The sequence below is a fragment of the Ascidiella aspersa genome, chromosome 1 (assembly GCF_963924565.1).
Source record: "Ascidiella aspersa chromosome 1, kaAscAspe10.2, whole genome shotgun sequence".
NCBI classification, from domain to species: Eukaryota; Metazoa; Chordata; class Ascidiacea; order Phlebobranchia; family Ascidiidae; genus Ascidiella; species Ascidiella aspersa.
Genome location: NC_139447.1, coordinates 28,239,496 through 28,264,250, shown reverse-complemented (window position 1 = coordinate 28,264,250; position 24,755 = coordinate 28,239,496). Strand labels below are relative to the sequence as shown.

Below are 24,755 nucleotides of genomic sequence, written 5' to 3'. Positions count from 1 at the left end.
CAACTGACGTTCGTGAATTTCTGCATGCAACAAAAATGTTTACGGTAACTCGGTAGGCAGTAAAATTAGCTTCGCTACGGGTACTAAGAGTATAGAGTCAGGCTTACGACATTCATTGAATTAAGAAATGTTAACTGGTTGAAACACTGTCATATACATCTGTCTGACTAAATCATCAACAAAATTTGCGCGTTTACCTTTACATTTGTAACAATTTTATACTATAAATGCACTCTAGTTTGAAGCTTTGGACTTTTTAAGTACATGGAAAGTTGCAACTCATCAAAAAACAACCTCCATGTTTACTACATGCCGTGCGCATTGTGCTTTATCAAAACATAAGCTTAGGTCCACAGTAAGGGCACGTTTGGCCATTTTGCATGAATAATTGCCGATACATGACAGGCTGCAATTTGTATTGTGCCGAATTTCATGTAATCGTTGTTGATCATTGCACAAATATGCGTGAACTTTATTTATTGAAACTAAGCTCAAGTGAATAATCTATAGAATTTTTATATAAAAATGTTTATTTCCTAACTCTTTTCCTATATATATATTAAGGAAAAAGCGAACTCTTGTTTTACGCGCAAACCCCTCTGCAAGTTTATGAGTTGTTATTTAGGGCCGACCGATTTGCACAATGCGCGGCATATTTTCGCGAAGAGTCCCGCCTGTACGTTCGCACTGCGGGATATCCTTACAAAAGGTACGACATGCCGCTACACGAATTCGTTAGAGTTCCCTGGTTAGGCACAAAGGATGTGCAAAACAGATTGCGCAGATACACTTCCTGCTGTGTAGGCAAACCGCTAATCCTTTTTTCATTCTGCAAACGTTTTTATACGATAGCAAAACTATATAACGATTTAGATCGATATGTTCAAATTCTAATTTTATACAGTTGCTACAAAGCCGGTTTGAATTGTTCGTAAAATAATAAAGAGTAGTTAGCACTAGTATGAAATTTCAATTTGTTAAGCCGACCGGTCTACTCCTCTTGTTTTGTTTGACGTTTTGTTTGACCGATACTGCTCCGGCAAATGACACAAGCGTTTTGGCAACTTCAATTACAGGTATGACGCCATGTGCAATATCTCTACGACTCTTAATTTATCGACCTATTTATCGAATATTTAAAAAAAACTTAGCCACAACACGCTTTTCTTTAACCAATATAATTGCAGCAAACTCCACTAATTCTGATGCAATTCAAAACGACGAAAACCTAACCGATCCCGCCCCTTTTCTTCCATTTGATGAAAACCAAGGTATTTCTGTGAAGTAGTCTGATGTATATTTATAACACGTAAAGCCCAAAACGTATTAAAAGTCAAACAATGAAGGAAATATGCTCTTGTTATTCAGACTAGCAACCGTTGCTCGCATATACTTGTTGCAGGCAAATGTAAGGGAAGTGCACATGGTGAAATATGTTCTTTTCTTTTATTATGCTAAAAATGATGTCTATATCTAAGCTGGAAATTTCTTTCATTGAAACCAAAAGTTGAAGAGGGTCCGATAAAAACTCTCGTGGTTAAAAAAATATGTGTTTACGTGCATCACCAATCTACCACGCTTTGTCATAGTTTTTTGGGGGGAGGGGGGTGGTGGAATAAAACGATTTGTTTTACAAGGTGTAACGATTTTTCCAAGATTTAAATCCCTTGCCGAACGACACGTATTACGGCGGCATCTATGACTCGCCACCGATGTATGGCGACTACTACTTCGGTCCGCCGGCCGTTCTCAGCCCACAAGCAAACCGCACAACAAACTCAACGAACAAAACGCTGAACGGCCTCCCGACGTTCTGCGCCTTCAGGGCGGTATCTGTCTGTCGTAACATTTCCCTGCGCGAGTGCTCCCTCTGCAGCATGACCAGGGCCGGTTTGTTGGCCTTTGCCGTTGCCATCCTCGCGCTGTGCATCATTCTCGCCAATGCGCTGGTCATTTGGGTATTTGTCAAGTGCAGCGACGAGTTTGGAAATTACGCAAAGATCAAGCTCTCCTTGGCGGCTGCCGATCTGCTAACTGGTGAGAGTTCCCAATATACATATTTTAATTTACTCGGAGTACTTAGCAGGAAGTAGTTCTCAACTGGGTATAAGTTGTCTTATACTGATTAATTGCCTAATACTGTGGGGATGATAACTCCTACAAGCCACGATTTATAGATCAGGCGATAAAGAAATAATCGATTGCTAGTAATGCCTATCTAGTCACCTATGCTTCAGTAACTTGTTGACGTATACCTTCAGGCACCGCTTCCATTTAACCGCAGGGCCGGCTGTTTACGATCTGATTTTTACTGTGCTCAGGCCTTTTCCTTCTACTGGTCACCTTGCCCAACTTCAGCAAGACATTGCAGATGACTGGAGAACAGTTGTTTGAATACGTGATCCAGCAAAGGCGATCCCCGCAGGCGACCGCGGGCGGCATCTTCTACCTTTTGCTGTTTACCTCGTCGCTCTACCATCTGATCTTCTTGGCCCAGCAGCGCCTGCACGCCATACGTTGGCCACTTACCTACAAACACGTCAAGGAGCGAAACATTCAGATTGGGATCGCCGTCGTTTGGTCACTGGCGCTTCTCGCAGCGATTTCCCCATGTAAGCACTGATAGGCTTGGCGCTTCCCTCAGCTTCAGGCAGTTAAGTGGAGAAATACCGCGGCTTGCTTGCTTATTGGCAAGTAGTCAACGACAGTTCGAAGAAAACAAATTAAAACATTATAGTCGCTAACTAAATAATGACATCACAATTAAAAAAACTCTCTAAATAGAAATGTCGCGAGCATTTCACTCGGTTTTAAAGAATGGATTAGGCTAACGGTTTAATTCGCCATGTGTAAAATATGCTTCGCTTGCATGTAAAAAATGTAGGGATGGACGCTGACATTGCATATTGAAGGTAAACAAAAAAACAATTTGGTTTAAAAGCAAGATTTTCGTATTAGCCACCCGACTATACATTATTTAATTTTTGGCAGTCAAAATTCCACTTCTAAATTTATTTTTGGAAACGTATGCCAAAAATTAAAAAAAGGAAAAAAGGTTGCTTTTCTTTGTATATTTACAGCAGGCGATAGTTGACACAAGATGACGTTACTGGAGGGGGTTTTAGGATTTCAAATAACGACCAGGTTTTCATAGACGCTATCTTAACGGAAAATCATAAAAAATATTTCGACGAATTCAACACACGTCATAGAACACGTTCACACACGAAAAATTACGGTTACTACTTTTTAAGCAATACACATACATATAGCAAACAGACCCGCCACCGTTTTGATTCACATTTGCAACACATAACATATGATGCAACAAAATTAACGGAAGGAATACGGAGGAAATTATTTGCGTGTTTCTTCTATTTGCGTTGCATTACGGCCTCCTTATGGTCGTTTACAATCATGTGATATTCCTGCGAAACAGACACAAATATTTGTTCCCTGATTTCTTTCAGTGTGGTTTCCGCATCATTTCGTCTTTGGATATTTTCACATAACTTTCTTGTACGATGTGGCGGCTGATGAAGCTGGAAGTGGAATCGCACCGATGATTCCATTTCTGGTGATTGTCTTTCTTGTCCCATTTTTGCTCATGGTGAGATGAACATCTTAATTAAATAGTTTTAGACAGAAAGCTTGCAATTTTAAAATAAATAAAAGTAATTTAGGACTATTCCATTGATACAACATTATTGTGCGTTTTTCTAAGGCAGTTTATTTTGTATTTTCTTGCGAAAGACCTCAATAGCTGTGGTGACAGCCATTTTCACCAGAGACTATTTGAAGAAATCTTCGCACATACGCACTACGCAGCAGTTGGGCAAACCCGAAGCGAAGGTGTTTGTAACTCTGGCTGCAATGCAAATAGGATTCACAGTCACATTGCGTAAGTAATTGATTATTATGATTCGAGTACATTTTAGCTATTTATGGACTATTAAAGGCTTTTGTTTTGACAGTGGACGCACACTGTTTTTGCCACGAGAGAATTTTGGTTTGGATTGCAAATGTTACGCTGCATTTTCTTAAAACTATTGATCGCGAAGTGTCAGAATTTTCGACTATTCATAATGTATAACAGCGAATACTACCGTGCTGGGTGCTTAAAACTATGTCCTCTATATTAATCAAGTATAGGTTAACATCAAATGACTAGTAAAAACGCCAATAAAACCTTTACAAACCGAGAAAAAACCTAGAGCGAGTAGTTGCATTATAGTGCGATGATTATATATTGATGCAATTAAAGGTTTCCTACGTTTAATCTTTCTTGTGCGTATTTGTAGTTCCACTTTTCGTAACGACAATTTTGTCTTACGTTGGAATTTTGGGGTTCGCTTCGCTGGCTGTCCCTTATACAACAAGTTTCTATCTTGCAATGTCAAACAGGTATAGCAGTTGAATTTACTTTGAGTTTCCATAAAGAATGTAATAGCCAAATTCGGGCCAATTATTTTTCGATTTTCCAGTTTGGTCAACGTGCTTGTGTACAGCGTGGTAGACGAAAAGTTTCGACACGCCGTTGTAAAGCTGCTGCCTTGCCTCGGAAAAAAGACCAAAGCGCGCTTGTCGTCAGCTGGTTCAACTCACAGCACCAAGACTAGGGTGAGCCAGCAATCGTCCCGAAAGTTGTCCCAGAGTACCTCGAAAAAGGGAGACACAATCGCTTGACATTATTGATCAGTCGACGTTCCATGGTGATTATCAGGGTGGGAATAATAGCAATGCACAAAGCTTTGGTAAATTTGTTTTAACCCGGTTTGTATTTCCCCACTAAAGAAGCAGTTCGACATTTTTGGCAATTTTAACAATGATATGAGCGGATGTATTTACCACTAAAAGTACAATCAAAGCATTTTAAATATGTGAGTTTTTATTGTATATCTGCATGCAACTTACAAGTTTTTATAGTATTGTTTAAATTATTATTGATCGATTGTAGGGCAGAATTTAATAGTTTTGGGGTAAATCCATTCGGTTCTTTTTAGTGGAAACTAAAATGGTGAGAACCACTGGTTTACTGCATGTATAAAGTTTTTATTGGAGAAAATTTGGAAGCATTTTTGCTTGCTGATGATCTGTTACGTTTTAATGACGTTATTCCTCTTTGAACATGTGATTACGCAAACTCAATCACGTTCCGCCTCTGCCTTGGTTGAGCAGTTTTGTAAACAAGTCTTTTTAAAATGTTTTAAGTCCAAGTCAAGTCGTTTGCAAAAAATAACACGACAAGTCCCAGTCCAACTCATTGCCATAGTAAGTCAATTCAAGTTGCAGCTTTTGTCAAAAATAAACATTAAAACTTATAAAATTGGTAAACGCGTTTTGTTCTGCCCAAGTTTCGCTTGGGAAACACCAAAAAAGGAAACGAATAGAAAGTTAACATTTATTGTATAAAGTATAACTGATTGGCTTAAATAACCCAATTTTGCTCTGTTTAAAGCACCTTAACTTAAATAAAGTCATTAGATAAACTGACTTAGGCTAAATCTAAGTAAAGTCATTTGTAAATACCAAAATGAATTCTAGTCAAATTTTTGTGCACATTAAAGCACTGCTTATAAAAAACATGCTTTAAGATACATTTAGTAAGAATTGTACGAATGCAGCTTATGCATGCCTATATTGTTGCTCAGTTTCTTTTAATTTGCTTTGCTAACTTGATTTTTGTGTCGAGCGTTTATTTCAAATAGACGTATTTGTAGAAAATATGTGTTGTCACCGTCAGTCAAATATTATGCAATTTATTTAAAACAGATACTAGATCGAACGAAGCCGACAGATCGTGCTTTATACTTGACACAGAATAAATTAAGTTTTCAGGAAATCCGACAATCGCCGAAAATATATGTAGGTGACTATGACGAAAATAACTGTTTAGCCTGTATGTGTTAACGCAGCCTAGCAACTTAATAATTAATCGATCGACGTTTCGACGTGCTATACAGAACGTCTTCATCAGGATACTGACGTTACATTTAAAACAGATTCCTTATAAATCAAAAAGTAACAATTCGTGCGATTGAAAACTCGCACCAACGCTCATTGATGTAAGAGCGCGCGATAGCTAATCGGCATTAGAACGTCAGTTTTTACGTTCATGGTGCTGGCGCGTAAATGTATGTTTCACGACTCAAGAAAACCGCGCTTGTGGTAATCGCTTTCCTTCGTCAACACCTGAGCAGCAGAAAAGGTGTTGACGAAGGAAACCGATTACCACAAGCGCGGTTTTCTTGAGTCGTGGAACATACCAAAAACCTTTTTTACCCGTTCTATGTTGGCTTTGCAGTTTATATAAAACACGTGGCGATGTTTTAGCACAGGGGTGTCCAACATGAGGCGCGCTTGCCAAATGTGGTAACCGACCTATTAAAAATTGGCACCCAAGCCCCCCAAAATACAGCCAAATGTCAAAAAAGCTAAATTTATTATACAGTCAATTGTTAACGTTTATTCACAAAACAGCAATTACGACCACAAACAATTACTGCTGATATTATAACATTATACTGTTTTTATTTTTTGTATAAGAGCGCTTTTAATATTAGAAAAAAAGTAGTTGCTAATAAACTTTGGCACGAGAAGAAGTTATAAGATAAAAATTGTCACGTCGCTATGTTTGAGTTGGACACCCCTGTTTTAGGGTGTTTGTCAGCTGCTTTAAATCCGGCGGATCGATGAAACTCATATATTTAAAGCAAAAATGTTTACCGCCAAACAGGATACGAGTTTTAAATGCATATACAATGCAGTTATATTTAACGTGAATTCCTTAAAATATTTTTGTTTACAAGCTTTATCAAGTCCGTTACCACAACGGAGTCTCTAACAAGTGTTTTTTGCCTGTTTAACTCACAGTCGCACTCTTGCAATGAAAAATACACACTGGGCACCGGTTTTTCAAACGACTGAGTCCCGGTGTACGTACATTGGGGTTTTGGAAGGCAAGTAACTCAGTCGAACAATCGATTTGCGGGTTCGAATTGTCGTGGAACCGTAAATTCTGGCTTTTCTTTTTCTCTGCAATCGAGCCGAAGTGGAGAAAATTCTCTTGACCGAGTTCCTGAACTTTAGATCCACGACGGTGTACACAATGACATTGACGAGACTAAAATATTCAAAATCGAACAAAAATGTAAGGGTATATTTCTGCCATTTGGTAATTTAGGTTGTCAGAACATGTATGCAAGAATATACACGAAAATTGTAGACATCTTCAACAGTATAAAACCGCTTTAATGTTTTTAATTGCAAATTCAATTTACCACTTATAATTTGTTGAGAAGTAAATATACCATTTGATTCTATTTGGGCATGATTTTGACGCCACTGCTCCTTGTTATAATAATTAGACGTAAATGCAGTGACGAAGAAATGTCAACTACAGAAAAATATTATGACCATATATTTTTCATTGCGTTTTTTTTTGGTTAAGATAAAGATTAATGACACATAGAATAAATTCACAGATTGACAGATCAAAGGCGATTTTAGATTCATTTGGTAAAAATTGCACTTTAATGAGTCTTACACGGCAATTCGTTAAAGCGGGCAAAAATATATGTTTTCGGACAGACAGAGCGCAAAAAAATAAACAAAAGTGGGCCTGGTGGCACATCTTTAACGTCCTTATTGTAGTGTTTACAAACTATACAGTATTACTTGATTTCTATGTAAACAGTGTATCACGTGACTGTATTGACCACACCCATTATGATTATGTATCACGTATCAATAGCGAAAGCAATTAAGTAAACCACCTTGTGTTATGTCTAGTCTTTGACACAGAACTAGGCAGCGGAACACTATACTTATGAGTTGACTAACCTGTTTGATAGGGACAGATAGAAGCAGGTGACGTACGGAACAGCCAGCGACTCGTTTTCGAGGTCACGTGTGTAGGACAGCACGGTGGCAACGAACAACGGAACTGCGCGAAAGTCGACAGTTCAAAAGGTTATAGCTGTAAAGCGCATGCTGAAATACCTATCGACGTGGAAACGCATGAAGCGCAGTTGGGTGAATTTTGCTATAAATTCTTGCGTGTTTTAATGAAGAAAGATGGGTAATCTGCTGTCGGTTTCGTTCCGAGCAGCAATCAGCCAAACACGGCGACAACACGTTTACTTTTGTTTTTCGTGTAAATGTTTGTTTGAAATGCGGACCTCAGGGCAATTGTTCACATCGTCACTTCGTTGGCATTGACACGGGGGGGAGATATTTATTTTTGCTTTCTCTATTTTATAACAGGGGTAGGCCACTTGGTGATTAATACTTTGAAAAAAGCTAGTTAAGTTCGATTACTGAGCAGTGAGAATACATTATACCTTTATTATATACTGGTACTTTTAACCCGGTACAATTTTAACGTAGATCACTAAAGTGTTCACCAGCTTTAATACTGCATTAAAAAAGCAAGGTGGCTTGCGACATTTATGGTAGCACACGATTTATTGGCGATGATGTAACTATGTTACGTCATTATTAAATGATAAACAAAATTCGGTCAACCCCCAATCTACCTAATTATGTAAGAAACTTTACTATATTTAATACTGTTTTGTGGATGTCGGATTCCGAATGCAATTTTGTAAAGCATTTTGAAGCGGTTATTTTGGAAATCGGCATGATTTGCACTGATACTAAACGTTCTATGGCTAATTCGTCTGCTTCTACATCGGACAGCCCCCGCCTAATTGCAATAGCACGTTTTGCATGACGACTTAAAAGGACCAACGCCCGTACACGTAACAGCGCCGCGTATATACCCTTACGTAATGTTAGCGTGAATCCGACTTGCATAACGGCCAGAGTGGCGAATACCCTCATCTCCTTGGCGCTTTTCCGACTGGCGCCTGTCATCTGCGATGATCTGTCAACGAAGCGCGCGGTGAGGTAACCGGTGATAGCAGACAGGCACGCCTGGAAAGCACAAAGCACGATTTGCTGTTAAATTTAATCTGGATATATTTTTGGCCGCCCCGTATAATTGCTTCCTGTGCCAATCGGTCGCTTCCAAATGCTGACCTAATTTGCTTTTCTGCACGTTGCGAGTTTGCTTCGATTATAAGACGCTTTCGGTTCAAATGATCTCCTTGCAATAACCACGTTACATTACTAGTCCCTACCCCAGTTATTTGACATCTTCACAGTAGATAAAAATCTGGCGTCATTATTTTTTCATCGTTGAATGGCTGGGTTAACAACAAAAGGAAAACAACAAAAAACTTTATACGATCACATTTCATAATGACAAACGATGTTCCTTAAAAAATCACAAACCTTAAGACCCCCGAAAACCGTATTAAAAATTTATTTTATTACATCTTTACAATCGACGAGAACTTATTCTTTAATAACTATATAGTGAAGATTCAATACCTACCAAACAGAGAAACGGAATGGCAAAAATGACGAGAAGAAAAATAAGCATCGGGGTGTAGTTGGAAGTGTAGCTGATTTCAGCCGTCGTAACGTCGAACAGATAGGTCAGATGGGTGTAAGCAAAAACTAAACTGTTAGGGAACCACACTGTAAGCAAAACACATCCGGCGATTAGACTTTTCTAGGCTTGTATTCAAACAAACGATGATTACTTTTTGACTTTAAAAAGATAAATTATGCCTAAAAACACTTTTTGAAGTGATATTGAAATAGTTAATTAATCTCCTTGCATTTCTAAAAAAATGGATCTTTTACAGCTTAGATGCCAATCAACTCAAAAAGCCGCGCATCGAATAATGATCCACCTAGATAAGCACTTCTAATAGAGTCAGTGAAAACAAATTATTACAACATCGCGACTGAACTGATTTTACCACATTACGGCCGAAACAACAGAAATCCTGTTGTTTTATTGTATTTTAATTTGTTTTCGAATTATTTATTCTATACTCTTGACCTGCACATGTATTCTGATGATATTGCGATCAGAGAGCGGCTGACTTTGATGACCTAAAGTTCTTTCGCTGCTCCCTGGGAATCCGTATAAACATATCTGTCGATCTGGCACTTGGCTTCAAATTCAAATGATTGAAACTAAGCACTAATGTAGAAAAAATGTTTAAGCCTACACAATTCTGCCTAGAAAATCTGCGTTCCAAATTATATTAGCATTATTCATTTTTTAAGAACCATATATGTTGCTTACATGGAGAAACGGCAGCGAAAACCGACAGTAGCCAGACCACAGCGATCCCGATGTATATCGACCTCTCCTTAATCAGTTTGTACTTTGTCGGATACACGATAGCGTAAAATCGCTGCTGTGCCAGGAAGGCAAGATGGTAAAGAGAAGAGCTAAAGAGGAGGAGGTACAGGACTCCACCGACGCTGGCCCAGGCGCTCCCGTGTTGCGCCATCGTGTGGAGGAATAGTTCTTCGGGCGTCATGGTCACGGTCAGGCCGAAGTTCGGAAGGGTCACCACCAGTAAGAAAACACCTGTCAGAATTGATTTAAATATGCTTAGAGTGCCTACATACCAGTGCTACTTAACTGGGGGGCCGCGGTCAGAATACGGAACTTATCTGTCTCAGTATTTACTTAGCATTGCGATTTAATCGTTTTTATCTTGGCAAAAAATTGTTGCTGTTTATTGAAAACCACTTTCTAGTAACGGACAGCACAGAATTCTCAGTTGAAGTGAAGGACATATGTATACGTATTACATTTTGTATGACTATAAATTATTTCATGAGAGTTATAACGGACCTAAGCAAATGCTAAACTTTTGTAACTAGACTTTTGCTAAAAACAGTTCAGTAGCCCTGCTATATACAAAGGATCACCAAACTACGACCCGCGCGCCAAATCTGGCCTGCCAGTTTGATTATCAGGCCCGCAGCATGTTTCGAAAAACAAAGTTATTAATATGTGTTTATAAACAGGAATGTTTGTCGAATGCAAAGCAATAACCTCAATTTTAATGCAATTTTAAACTCACTATATATTTTGAGTTATTTTTTAGCTTACTTCGATTTATAATAACCCAGTCAAATAAGATCAATACAAATTTTATGTCCGACCCTCGATCGTCGATATTTACAAGTGTCTTAACCGCGATCGACAATCCTTACAGTTATCCAGCCTAGTTATCCAAATAGTCTCTCGTTAAGATGGCATACAAAACCCCTCAAGTTTCTGAGCTCTATAAAGTATTGAAAAAGAACACAAAAAAGCTATCCTCAAATTTTGCCACTTTTGTATGGCATATCAATTTTTCATTGTCTGTCATAAAGGCTTGCCAGTATTTGAAATTGGTGAGCCTAAATTCAAGGTTGAAGCGTATCTATATAGGGTAGTTGTTTAATGATGAAATCGTTTTGTAAAACTTTAAAAAGCGTTTTCCATACACATTTTTAAAAAGCGTTTCCATACACGATTTAAAAGCGTTTCCATATACATATTTCATATGTAATATTTACTTACAGAAATGATGAATTATGTATTTCTAAAAATAAATTTGTTATAAAACGATTGATATTTAAACTTCCAAAGCCTTATTTTACAGTGGCTTTAAAAACACAAAATTGTTATTGCTGGGTCGTTTAGAATAACATTCTAATAACATTTTAAGTACCTTTACTATATGTAATATTATAAAGTAATAAATACATTTTTAATGAACACGTTTTAAAAACGTTTTGTATCAGATTTAACAGCAGTTGCTAAAACATTTCAGTCGTGATGTTTATCTATAAAAGCGACGTATTGATTTATGATAATAATATGGTTTTTTGAAACGACTTATTAGATTAATTCCATAAAGTTCCGAGACCCCAGATTTTGCATGAAATGGTTTCGCCACAGGCGGTAAGAATCACCTGTGAATAGATCGGCGACGGCCAGCGATGTCTTGATCTTCACGTAGCTGCTGACGAAGAGTGACTTTCCTTTGACGAAGACCCAGATCACCAGGGCGTTGGCGAAAATGATGGCAAAGGCGAGCACGACAATCGCGAAGGCGAAAAAGCCGGCGGTTTGCATGCTGCAGCGTTTGCAATGCATCAACGGCACACCCGCGCACAGGATTATGGCATCGTACGAGCAAAACGTTGGGAAGCCGTTAAAAATCGGTTCCAGGTTGGTAGAGTTGGCGTTTAAATGGGTATAAACATATGTAGATGATGCTGTCGTGACTTTAAAGGGCGTAGTAAGCGCAGTGGACGATTTCAACTTTGTGCTAATCGCCTCGGAAGCTATCGGATGTATTGCCGGATTTGGGTCAACGCTAGGGAGTGGGGACGATGGGTGATGGGTTTCGACTCCGATTGTGAGAATCCCTGATTGGGGTTCACTAGGAGAAGGCGCGGTTGGGGTTGGTTGATTGGGGTGCCACCTTGTAGATAAAACACCCAATATGGGGTCCTCTGTTGGCAATTGATCCGGGTCGAACTCAGGGAAGCTTTTTTTTGCCGGAGGCGTTGTGGGGTTCTCCGTTGGGTGTTCTGGCGGCTGATGGGGTCGTACGAAAATGGGCGGGGCCTGCTGCTTGATCGCGGACAAAACCTTTTTGGTTGCCGATCCTGGTACAGAAGGCCTTTGCGTTGCTGTTCTTTGCGAAGATATCGGAATCGAAAACGCGGCAACAAAGCTGAACAGCAAACTCAAGTACTTCATGATTCCTGATTTTACAATATGACTTTTTGTTTGTCTGCAAGCAAAACAGTTACAGTGGCTAATGCTTGAGCAACAACTATACGCGAATCCGTTTTTTCCTTGCTCAAATTACATTTATAAATTCAATAAAATTTCTTTTTTTTAAAACAAAAATGATTTGAACTAAAACCTTCAGGCTACTAATGCAGCAATCTTACATGAGACTTCTGGTTAGTAATGCAAAACACCAAGAAAACCAGAAAAAAAAGAAGCCAAAATTAATAGGATTATGCATTTCATGCCATATTTTGAAATAATTCTTTAACAAATGAATCTTTCATGTTCGTTTTACTTTAAATACGGATTAGTTTGATATCTCAATTAGACAAACGATTTAACCGCTTTGCTGCCAAATTCACCGTATTGCATCTGAGGATAAAATATTACATCTGATTGTCCTTCTATATTTCTGTGCTCCCGTGATAAGAAAGATATTGCGAGTAAAGTCAACTTAGGCTAATAGCAAATCTGACTTGACTTGTGCGACATAAGTGCACCACTGAAGGCAGCATGCGATTACCGTGACCAGAAGCCAGCCAAGTCATTTTGTTGGTTAGATAGGTTTCGACAACGGTGTAATTACTTGCCAGACTTCCGTCGATATGTGTATGCAAATAGCCGCATCACAACTAAAGGTATAGAAAGAAGTTGCTTTTAAAAAGACGATATTTGCATATTATTTTTGTGTTTGTTTCCCCAATGGTGCATTGTCAAATTTATTTTAAATGAAAGCATAACTGACTTTCCTATTCTTAAATATAACCTAAATGGTTGTTTCACACTTTGAGGTAAATACTAAATTACTTAAAATCACGTAAAAGTATGTTGCTAATGTTACAGAGTTTCAGGCTAGGTAAGGGCCTGGGCACGTGTCTTTGGTGTCGTTTGTTCACAAATAGGTACCATGGGTTGTCTCGTACAAACCTCAAGGTTAACGATTGATATAGAACTTCTTATGTTATGGCCTGTTTGTATTTACCTTTTTGCAAAACATACGTCTAAAGCCCCTAAACTAACGCAAAACTAATTTAGTGTAATATATAAAACAGCATTGTACAAAATCCGCGCGTTTTTAGAGATACCTTTGGTTCGCAAACTAATAGTGATCTTTAAAATTCGGAGCGTTTTCGATGGATTGAACGAAAAGTACTTTTGTCTGGGTTTAATGTTGCATCAGCAAAAGCGGATGTCTTAAAGATTTAAAAAAATGTAAAAATTGATCTCTTGCTCATTCTAGCGGACAATGTAATAACAACGTTTTACATTTATTTATTCACAAATATGTTTCAAAATTAATTTTTTCTACCGTTTAAAGTCGTGGGCGTTGCATTTGGCAAGAGTGGTACAAAAATTAAAGAACATGCAATTCTGAAACGTGCTAAAATGAATGTATGGAACATGTCTTATGTAAACGCCTAAAATAGACCATAAAACAACATGTTAATTTGGAGATTAGATAACACGGTACCGTGAATTGTTTGTAAAAAATACCGTATAATAGCAGTACAGTAGGATGAGTTTGTAAAAAATTAACTATTTAAGCATCGTGAATGTCACGTTGTATCACAAAAATGTTTCGTACGGTAGTGCATATCGCATCACCAATTGAAACTTCGCCGAGCGACAGTAATGGCTAAACGTATTGCGCCATTTACCTATTGGAGCGGAATTGGAACACTATAAAACATCCTAAGCAACAATGCGAAAATCGTCTTTCCTAGAAGCGTGCGCTGTAAAACACTAGTACAAAGATTTGGAACAAAACAATGCGTATAAAGGTTGTCTTGTGGTTGTCACAAATTCAGTTTATTCCCTGTCACTTTTAGATTTGTGCCCAAGGTAGTATGAAAACTTAGTTTTGGCGAAAGCATTTCAAAATCGCTAGTCGTAAACGTCCCACCTGGCATTAAAACGCTCGGTGTTGTGCCCGGCACTTCACGCTAATAAAATCGACACGTAATAATTTTTTGCAGTTTATCAAATTTCATTGATTCTTGATGGTAACCCCTTTAGATCAGCGTCTTGCTTCTGGCGCTGTCTGTGGTAAGGTCGTTAGCATCAGACCTTGATACTTCGCTCCTAAAGCCGTAGTTCCTTTGCGGCGTGGTAATTCGTCTGCAGTTGGCTCCATGGAGCTGGAAAAATATTTAAAAAAACACATAAAAACAAATGCTTTCTAGTTTGTTTTACAAAATCACTGTTGACGATTCTTGTTTGGTTTTCTGCTGTAATCGCTACGAGGTGAAAATTTATGGCAAAGTGTAATCGTACTACCAGAGTACCTTCGAGGATTTTTTTCAATGTTTATAAGAATAAGCATGAATATTTTATGGCAGAGCTACCCCGAATTAATTAAAAATTTAGTAGGGTTAGTTTAATGATTTACAACAAAGTATATATATAAATAATCTATGGTTTTCGCTCATCCAATTGTACAGACTTGTCCAGGTTTATTGCCGAGCTTTAAATATGGTTTGGCAAGTGCGATAAAACGTCACTGCGCAAAATGTCTCTGGGTGTTGCGCACCACAGAATACTCCATACTATAGGAACTTAACCTACTGTTAAATGACTTTGCTTTGAATAAAGATGCAGCTGATTTCAACACTAAAGATGCTACAACAACTATTTTTCTGAAAAAAACTTTACGACATATAGAGTAACGCGACACACACTTACAGAACTGACAGTCGCCTTTCTTGGTTTCATGGTCATGGTGGAGCTGCTGTCGGGATCACTTCTACAAAAATAAACTTTATTATAAAACTTATATCATTTGCGTTTGAAGATTTGGCAAGTTATGGATATAAGGCAAACTTTTTAAACAAACGCTAATTTTTTATGCATACATTGGTGAGCGACGCTTTAGCAGTACAATTGGTTATTTGTGCTTTTCTTACCCGGGAATTAATTTGTGGCATCGGCATGCTCGTCGAAATAACCTCTTGTAGCCTCGTCTGTAAACCGGGTTCACCACGCCGTACACTATGAAGTTCATCGCTGAGCTGCTCAGAGCCAACCAGGCGACCACCTGAAGAACAAAACAATAAGTAACTTAGTTATCCTGCAATTAATTAATAAGTTATATTTACGTAGTAAGTTAAAATTACAAGGTTTTTTTTTCATTGACTTGAGTAAGCATTTGCTTAGTATATTAGTGTTTTACTGGTTGGCCAAGAGATCATATAAGTATGTGACTATAATGGCAAAGTGAAAAAAACAAAAACAAATTAATGTGTGGCGTTTTTAGGGATATTGCTATTGTTGCGCTAAATTCTTTTTACTGCCAATTCAACCATCTTTAAAAAATAAACTGCTAATAAATCAGTTGAAAGTTTTTCATCGGCCAGCTTTGGCACGAACGTGGGTTTTAAGGTAAAACTTGGCCCTATAAAAAGTGGTAATGCGAAAGATAAACAAAGTGACAACTAGGGCTTTCCCTTAATCATAACAATACAAACCTGCTCGGCAACAGCCGGCACATCATTCGGGTCGATGGCGAGCATGAGTGCGTAGGGCAACCACAGTAGGACGAACACCGTCACCGTGGCACCCAGAGTCTTCATAAGATCGATTTCCTTGCGCACCGACCCTCTTACTTTACCTCCTCCTCCTCCTCCTCCCGATTCTCCTCCGCTCGTGTTTCCGTTTTTCGGGCAGCTGCTGATCCTCCTTACCCACTTGCCTCGCTTTCGAACCGAGCTGAAAAAAAGGGCAACTGTGTACAGCAGTGTTCGGCAACTACTCGTGCAAGTACTACTATAGAAGAAGCACGCGAGGCTTTCCAGGTGGTATACGGGCAGCCTCCGCTCTTGTGTAGAGTTAAAAATGACGCGTTGTTGTCTTTTAGGAATATCAACTTTACCTCTAATGTAGAATAATTAGAGCTGTTCGCGAGGTATTTGTTTATTTATTTGTGTGTTTTTTGGTCAAGTAAAGGTTCGTCTATATCCCGAGGTACTGAAACAAAATTATAAAGTGGTACACGACAATAAAAGTAGTTGACATATTAGCTCCAAATTGAAAACTAAATTAGAGTTAAGATTGACTATGAATGAAGCGTGGTCCAACTATATTTCGTCGCGGGCGGAAACAGATTTTTTTAAATTTTAGTAAGAGGAACAAAAACGTCTTATACATGCTTCAGAAGTTGCGTATTAACGCTACGTCGTAATTTAAAGTAACCTTAAGAAAAAAAACTGACGGACTGTTGTGCAGTTATACAACTAAAGTTATTCGATAGACATACCAATAAAAAGAGTTCGCAGGCCACATTTGGCCCAGGAGCCTGTAGGTGGACCACGCTGGTTTACGGCATGTGCTCAATTACCTGACTTTGTATCAGAATGGTGTAATTTAACCCTTAACAGCTTTGAGGACTTATAAGAAAACAACTATTTGTTAAAGACGATAGAAAATGTTGCTTACTGCATAAGTCTCCAGTAGAAGACGATGATCAGCACAACCGGAAGAAAAATGGCCACCATCATACAGGTGTTAAAGGCTGGGTTCTTGCTGTCGTGCCACAAGCAAATCTGCATCTTGGCGTCATACCTAAACGACAGCGCATTATTTAGATATGATTTAGGTTACAAATGTTAATAGCATTAGTATATTAAATTATAATAATAAGAAACCTGTTTAAGGAATAAATTCATATTCAAATTAAAAAAAAAAAAAATGTGTAATAAAAATGTGTAATACGTTTAATAGGCTACAATTGTACATTCTTTTTGAAATAATGATAAACATAACACAAGGGGCTTTATTACACAGTTTTACAATATTTTACATGAACGTTACATGAAAATCGATAAACTAAACTTACTCTAGTTCGCTAAATCCTGTAAACACCGGCAGTACGAGAAGGTTAGCCCATATCCACGTGACCACCACCATGAAGATCATATTGCGATTCGAAAATACCTTTGGATGTGACTCGTATCGAACAACAGCCCAGTACCTGATTATAATCAAGATGTAGGTAATCAATGCGCAGTAGCTTTCAGGTGGGTCGCGAAGCATTTATAAATGTTACAGTTTTCCATTAGTTCGGGAAATTATTACATTATCATTACCCGGTACGTAAGGTTCATGCAACAATGTAACAAATACGTAACAATTAGATGTGTTTTGTCGCATGAACTATTTCAGTACGTACACCAGTAGTAAATATGCAGGTTTTATGTAACTGTTAATCTTATTTTCAATCAGTTGCATTTTAAATTATTGCTAAACAATTTGGTCATATCTCATTGTGGTTCGCACAACATAACTTGCATTAAAAGTGGGTCGCGAACTGAACAAGGTTGGAAAGCACTGGTCTAAACAGCTATGTTGATTTATATTTACAATACATATTTATATAAAACATAAGATATGGAATTTTTGGAGGAATTGTTGCATCGTAAATTTATGAGCGCCGATCGAACGTTACTGTTTGCAAAAGTTGTTGTTGTATTTTGACCTAAACTTACCACTTTTGAATAAAATAGGTTAATCAGTTCGTAATTATGAGCAATTACCTGTTGGCGGCGATGAATGCGATGTTGGAGAGCGAATTGGCCCAGCAAACAATCGTCATGTAGCCCAGTATCTTACAGCCAATGGCAGGAAGAGCGTTGGTGCCCATTAGAACATTGGCCACTACAGCCGGCACACAAATACTGCATATCTGTGAAAATTAGGGCGATTATTTTTTGGCCTGAAAACAAGATTTATTTTGATTAAGTTTTTACTGAACGACAAGTTGAAAAGATGAGTATAGTTTTGTCAGTTTTGTAAACGTGTATTAACATTTTTAATCGATTTTGACTTGAAAAAAGTTTGACAAATTTCGACCTAACGTGTAAATTTTGACAAAATTTGGACTTTTTTGACAATTCAAAAAGAATCGCTTAAGTTACAATCAAATGAAAATTACAATGGTGGGTATTTAAATGCTATTTTAAAAGACATTTTTCGATTTTCTGATGATTTACCGCAAATTAAAGTGGGGCGGTGAACGCGATGTTGCTATAAAATGGTAATCACAAATTTCCGTTAACTCACACAAATATTGCATATCTGTGAGAGAAATCAAATGAAGAATACAAGGCGATAATTGTTATTTAAGAAGTCGGTGAAAATTTTGAAATTAAAACGGGCGGTAAACGCGATGTCGCAGTAAAAAGGAAACATAAACTTCCGTTAACGAACATTCTGTCACAAAGCGAGTACTGTATGCTTACCACGAGGTCGGCCGCTGCAAGGTTAATGAGAAATATATTTCCGTTTTTGTGCGCTCGCTTCTGCAGTGTGACCGACAGTATGAGCATAAGGTTGCCCAGAGTGCCAACGACGGCCAATAAAAGGAGGAAAATGACTTCGAAGGCAATTTCGACCGGAGTCCTTTCCTGTATGAAACCTTCGTGATGGTGATGGCCATGATCGTGATCATGATCATGATCATCCACGTGAACTTCGTGGTCCGTTGTCGTAAGTAGATTGGCCGTGGTAAGTAACTCCAGCTCTACTGACCGACTGTCCATGTTTGAAATTTGTTACGTTATTGTCAATATTTTTAACCTTTTTGAGTTTACCTGTAAAACAATAAAACGTTTAGATGGTCAACACCCTGGTTACTGCGACGAATTTCTTCCAAAAATTGAGCTATTGATTCATACCATCTGCACAAAAGAATGGCAGCCCGAAATTTGCGTGCAAAAAACTTATTTGCATAAAAGTAATATTCTGCAAGTTTTTATTTGCGGCCTCCATCGATTACTAGCGCCTTTTCTGGTAGATCGGCGATGCTCGACAGGTCAGCTTTTGCGACCCGGTAATAAACGATTAAGGCAGCGCGGATCGAAACCAATAATAAACGAGTGACCTGTTTAATAAACACGAACTTTGAATGCCGGGTACGCACCTGCGGTCACCTTAATATAGCGATTGCTGTTGTTTTTTTAAGCGATTGTGTCATACACGTTTAAATATTGGAAACGACACAGTTCGTGTCATTTTTTTGGACAATGAAAAGTTGAGTCATTATCTCAATTAGCGCTGTCCTCTCTTATCACATTTTTCCCGTGCTTTGAAATTTCCCACATAAGTGTATTCAAGAAATGTCGTTGAAGTTCAGTTATAAAGGGTTAAAGCTACTGTTTTATAAAAACCCTGATAAGAAAACTCAAAAGCGAATCTAACCTATCCTTATAAATATAAATAAATAAAGCTGATAAGGAAACTTTTATACGTTATCAATTCTAAGTCAAAACTGTATTTCACTCTAATCGTGAAATTATTGACAAAATACACTCAAAAGTCTGGGTTAATCGCTAAACTTTCTAATCATTTTGGATATGAACCAAGCCTCTGTATTTAAAAATCCCTCCCTTAATCTTTCCCAATAGCAGTCGTTACTGAAAAGTCCTCGGATTTCAGCAAGCAAGTTGCCAATAACGCAGGGCAGCCCTACAAATCGGGGACTTGGGTGTCGAAATTCAATTTCCTGACTAGATGGTGTAACGTTTTAACAGCTAAATAGCAAGAGCCGCCTGGCTTGGGGCACCAACGCGTCACCTTACAAGCACCTCGTCAAGCGACCATCACCGCATGCTGACGGACTTCCATTGTAGAAGGGTTTTCCGTTGTGGTTGCCGCGCAATTGAAAGCACCACGGTTCGGCCTACCCTCGACTCGACCTTATTTGATTCCAGGGCTTTGAGGCATGCAAAAACCTAGGACGAGCAAGGTAACTCGCGCCCTCTGACAAGAAATTTGCATCAGTTTTCTGTTGTAATAAGCTCGTTACTGCTTCTGCTAGCTCAGCCTTTCTTAACCTGGGGTAAATTTACTTCAAGGGCTAAATTTCCTCGTTTTAGGGCGTAAATCCAAGGATATGTAATTAAGCTCTGAATATTCTGGTTCCGATTTCTTCAACTAACCTTTGCGAAGCGGTTTCGCTGCATTGCTTACATCAAATTTGAAGCACGAAACCGACTTTACACGTTGAATTTGATATTCGTTGTGAATTATCTACTACTTTACCAGACATTGAACAACTCGTTGCCAAAACACAAGTGCAACTGTCGCACTGAATATAACTGATGTAATTTGTTACTTTCGTTTTTTAAATAAATAAGCACCACTTTATATATTGGGGGTAAATTTGATATTCATCTTTGTTAAGAGGGTAAAACATATAAACAAGTTTAAGAACTCCTGTGCTAGCTAGTAGGCTATTTCACAAAACAAAGGATGACACAACTTAGTCACCGATGTTTGTTGACAAACGTTGGACGCTATAGGCTGCTTGGCAGTGCGAATGTGTCGTGCACGACCATGTAGGAGTTCATACTTAGTGCTAGGCGCGCCAAGACAAAACGTTTGCGATAAGCTTCATTTGGCCATTGTTTACAAAACAAGCAACATCAACACTTGTAGTGGTAAAGACACACCGGTAACGAAGCATTTTTTACCATTTAGTCCGTTTGAGGTTGTAGCTTCTATGCTACTATTGGAAAAAAATACAACGAAAACGCTGTTTGTTTATGATTGCGCGAATACACGCACACACATGCGTTGCACAAGTATAGAAAGGTGTGGTGACCTGCGAAAATGCAACAATAACACCACTCGCCCACTGTATAATCTTAATGCATCATATAGCACCTGAGCGGATTCTAATATTTGCGGTTACGTCGCTAAGGTTGGTGTGGGTTTAATACGATGTCACCGAACATGCATAATCTTCCGTTTTACGAAGGAAGAGGTCTGGCGTGTTGGTCACGTTTTACAGGTACAATGAGGCCATGTCGGAGGAGTGCGAATGCCCATTAAATAGCAATCGATTTCAAATGAACTCGTATTGGGTGAGGTCGTTTTTTGATCTGTGCAATATATCTTTTGAATTTTTTTTACGTTTATCTTAAGTTCAGTTGCCTATATGACCTCAAAATAATGGGTCGCCATTGATTAACGCGCTGCTGATGATGTGAAGCTGCATCCTCTTGGATCCATTTAAATGCGAGACAAACAGATGTTCATTTCCTGTATGACTACCTTGGGGCACATCAGTTCAAAGCGGGTTGCAGACGTTTGCAAAATTAAATGGAAAATGGCGTTACCTGGTGCAATTTTGATGGATAAAAATCATGCGAGATGACGATTTCCGCATACCAGCGAGTAAATATATTTTATAACTAGTAATACCCTGTTTATTTTTACAAGTATTTGCACGAACTTTTGAATGCTATCCCAATTTCTCTGCAATGTAGACAATAGCGTTCGCCCGTTTGTTGTAGAGCACCGCACCTCTCCTAAATGGAAAACAATTTGAGACGTACAAGTGGAAGTTACATTAACCTTGCACAAAGGTGTATGATCAGTGTTCATCACCAGTTGGGAGGTAACTCCCACAAAAACTATGGTCATTTCCTGCTATTGCGCAACTGGACTCCTGCTATTGCGCAACTGGACTACTTAGTTCAAAATAACGCCAAGGCTTTCCATAACTGAATCGCATCATTGGAGACGATGGTTTATGCTTAGCTTGGACACTGCTTTACACTGCACACCACACGACCGGCAAAGCCGAATTTCTGCAGCAGGCCAGATCACACACAAACGGACTACTTAGTTCAAAATAACGCCAAGGCTTTCCATAACTGAATCGCATCATTGGAGACGATGGTTTATGCTTAGCTTGGACACTGCTTTACACTGCACACCACACGACCGGCAAAGCCGAATTTCTGCAGCAGGCCAGATCACACACAAACAATGTACGCATTCCTGTCACTCAGAGCTGACCACTTTAAATGAAACCAGCGCTTCTTAACCGGTGGGCCATAAAACGTTCCTAGGTGCGCCGCTGGCAGACAAAGTATTCTAAAAAATATAAAACATACTTTTTTATCATTATTTTTTCTCGTTTGGCTTGGCCAGTTTCTCCCACATTTATTTAATGATAAAGCAACTATGAGACTAAAACATTTTGTTTTGTTCGGCTTGGCCAGTTTCTTCCACAATTATTTAACGATAAAGCAACTATAAGACCTATAAATACGTGCAAATATTTTAAACGAAGCACCGGTCTGACTAAAATAATTAGAGCTCGTCTTTGCTCGCCAGGTTTTAAGAGGTCTACAGGTGCGCCGTAAGGTAAAAAAGATTAAGAAACACTGCTTTAAACTGTGGCGTCGCGTACTCAATACGTAACAAATCTCAATTCAAAAGCATGTATGAAATACCTTTCCATCTTTCCCAAATAAATAATATTGTGCTTGTCAGACAATAAAATACTTTTCGATTGAACGTATAAAATTATTTTTATTTTATCTTATTAAAATGCTTAATGAACAATACGATATATTGTTTTTTTGTTGCCAAACCACTAATCGGTAAACTAACTACGTTACAATATTAACCAAGTTCAACTTGCGACATTGTCGTTTTACATTTAAGTTTGACAGCAATTAAGATAAAGTTGAATAGGTTTGGTGCATATCGAACGTTACGCAGGCAGCTTGGCATATGCAGCTATTACAACACTAAAAAGACATATTCCAGTAAAAACAATTCTTTTTAGATTAAAGCTGACACAATTTGGTTGCTGCTAATGAAATTTGTACCCATGTCATAATTACGCCCCCCGTTGTTTACAAGCACTTTGTTCCGGTCTAGACAAAGCCTGACGTAAACAGCAAAAGTACAGAGTTCAGGGAGTTAGCTTGGTTCAACGGCTCGTTTCTGGCGGTCACGAATATCCCGGTAACGGCTTTATGTAAGAAAGTAAACATGCGGTTTAGGGAGTAATTACGCCTTACAAGTATATAGGAAAGACAAGCTCGCACACTTGCCAAAACAAAGACGTACATCCTTGTAGTGCGTCATTTTGCTTTGTTCGTACGTGAGTATTTCGCCGTCATCACTAACACGGGAAGCATCCGTGCTTACCTTTTCTGAAACACCTGTTCCAGCGGCCTGCATAATTTTGCAGGTGATGGGGTGAGCGAAAACTCAATCAAACTTTAGAGCGCCTGTCTATCCGAAAAAACGAGCTGCACGCAATTTTGCCTGACAAAGAAACAAACGGAAGGCGCATGCTCTGATCAACACCCGTGCACTGAACTGCCGAAAACATAGAACAGCAAAGGGGGTCGGAACATTGTTTCAACCAATAGAATCTCTTGGTCAGTTCGGCGCGCAAAATTATCCCACTTTCAGGCGCTGTCTTGATGGCCGCGACAAGGTAGGCTTTGATCGCGATCTGTAGCGGCGCCTGACAGTTAACTCGCCGACGATTTGTTAATGTCTAGCTGATAAGCAGTTATGCGCCGAGGAACACGTGCCTAGTACTCTGCGCTTTTATCTTTTGCCGATGAACTGCTTTGTTCAATTCGGCAAAATCGGTGGCTCTTAAACTTTTTCTTGCGGACCCCTAAATTTTATTTTGCTTACCGTGGACCAGGGTAGACAAGAAAATTTTAGAGGTGACGTCATTAAGTACCGGCACAATACAACTTCAAAGATCTGCTGATTTCATGTTAAATGTGAAAGGTAAATAAATAAATAAAGTCGAAATACATTGAACAAATGCTAAAAAGGCTAAATTGACTCCCAACAACCTTAACATTTCTCGACAAAGTGATTGACGCCCAAACGACTTTGGCAGAAGAATTATACTATCGTAAATTCGGATTACTACGGCCTACCTATTAGCTAAACTTAAATTGGTTCTTTTAATCGCATACCATATCCCTACCATGTGGGACTAACTTGATATTACGCAAACGCGGATATTTAACGCTATTCGTGCGCAATTGACAATTAGCTGGTTATAGCTGCTTAAACAAACAAATCAAGTCTCACGGCTATAAAATTAATTACCAAGTTCGAAACCACCTTAACACACGTATAGGCTGCTTTACTTTTAACGTCGAGCAATCAACAAGTTCTACGAATTATATGTTCCACGCAATTGTGTTAGATTAAATTGTATTGCGGTAATTCTTCAAACCGTTGCGCTAAAAGCTTTGTTTTCACAAATGAGACGGGACACGTTGCGTACGCTGGAAAGACTTAATTATTAACGAAC

General features: G+C 38.6%; 2 protein-coding genes across 2 annotated transcripts; one reads left to right on the top strand and one right to left on the bottom strand.

Moving 5' to 3' along the window:
• Positions 1–1,711: 1,711 nt before the first annotated feature.
• Positions 1,712–4,686, top strand: LOC146169252 (uncharacterized). The gene is made up of 6 exons (XM_083386332.1): positions 1,712–2,037; positions 2,322–2,612; positions 3,471–3,610; positions 3,754–3,901; positions 4,302–4,404; positions 4,485–4,686. Exons 1-6 carry the CDS (start codon positions 1,713–1,715, stop codon positions 4,684–4,686), a joined length of 1,209 nt encoding a protein of 402 aa, XP_083242458.1. The 5' UTR covers position 1,712.
• A 9,370-nt stretch (positions 4,687–14,056) lies between these two features.
• LOC146169251 (melatonin receptor type 1A-like) lies at positions 14,057–19,223 on the bottom strand. Its single transcript, XM_083388869.1, has 8 exons — positions 18,904–19,223; positions 18,199–18,347; positions 17,502–17,636; positions 17,102–17,227; positions 16,135–16,375; positions 15,574–15,704; positions 15,353–15,413; positions 14,057–14,808 (listed from the first exon to the last, which is right to left on the bottom strand). Exons 1-8 carry the CDS (start codon positions 19,201–19,203, stop codon positions 14,683–14,685), a joined length of 1,269 nt encoding a protein of 422 aa, XP_083244995.1. The 5' UTR covers positions 19,204–19,223; the 3' UTR covers positions 14,057–14,682.
• Positions 19,224–24,755: the final 5,532 nt, after the last annotated feature.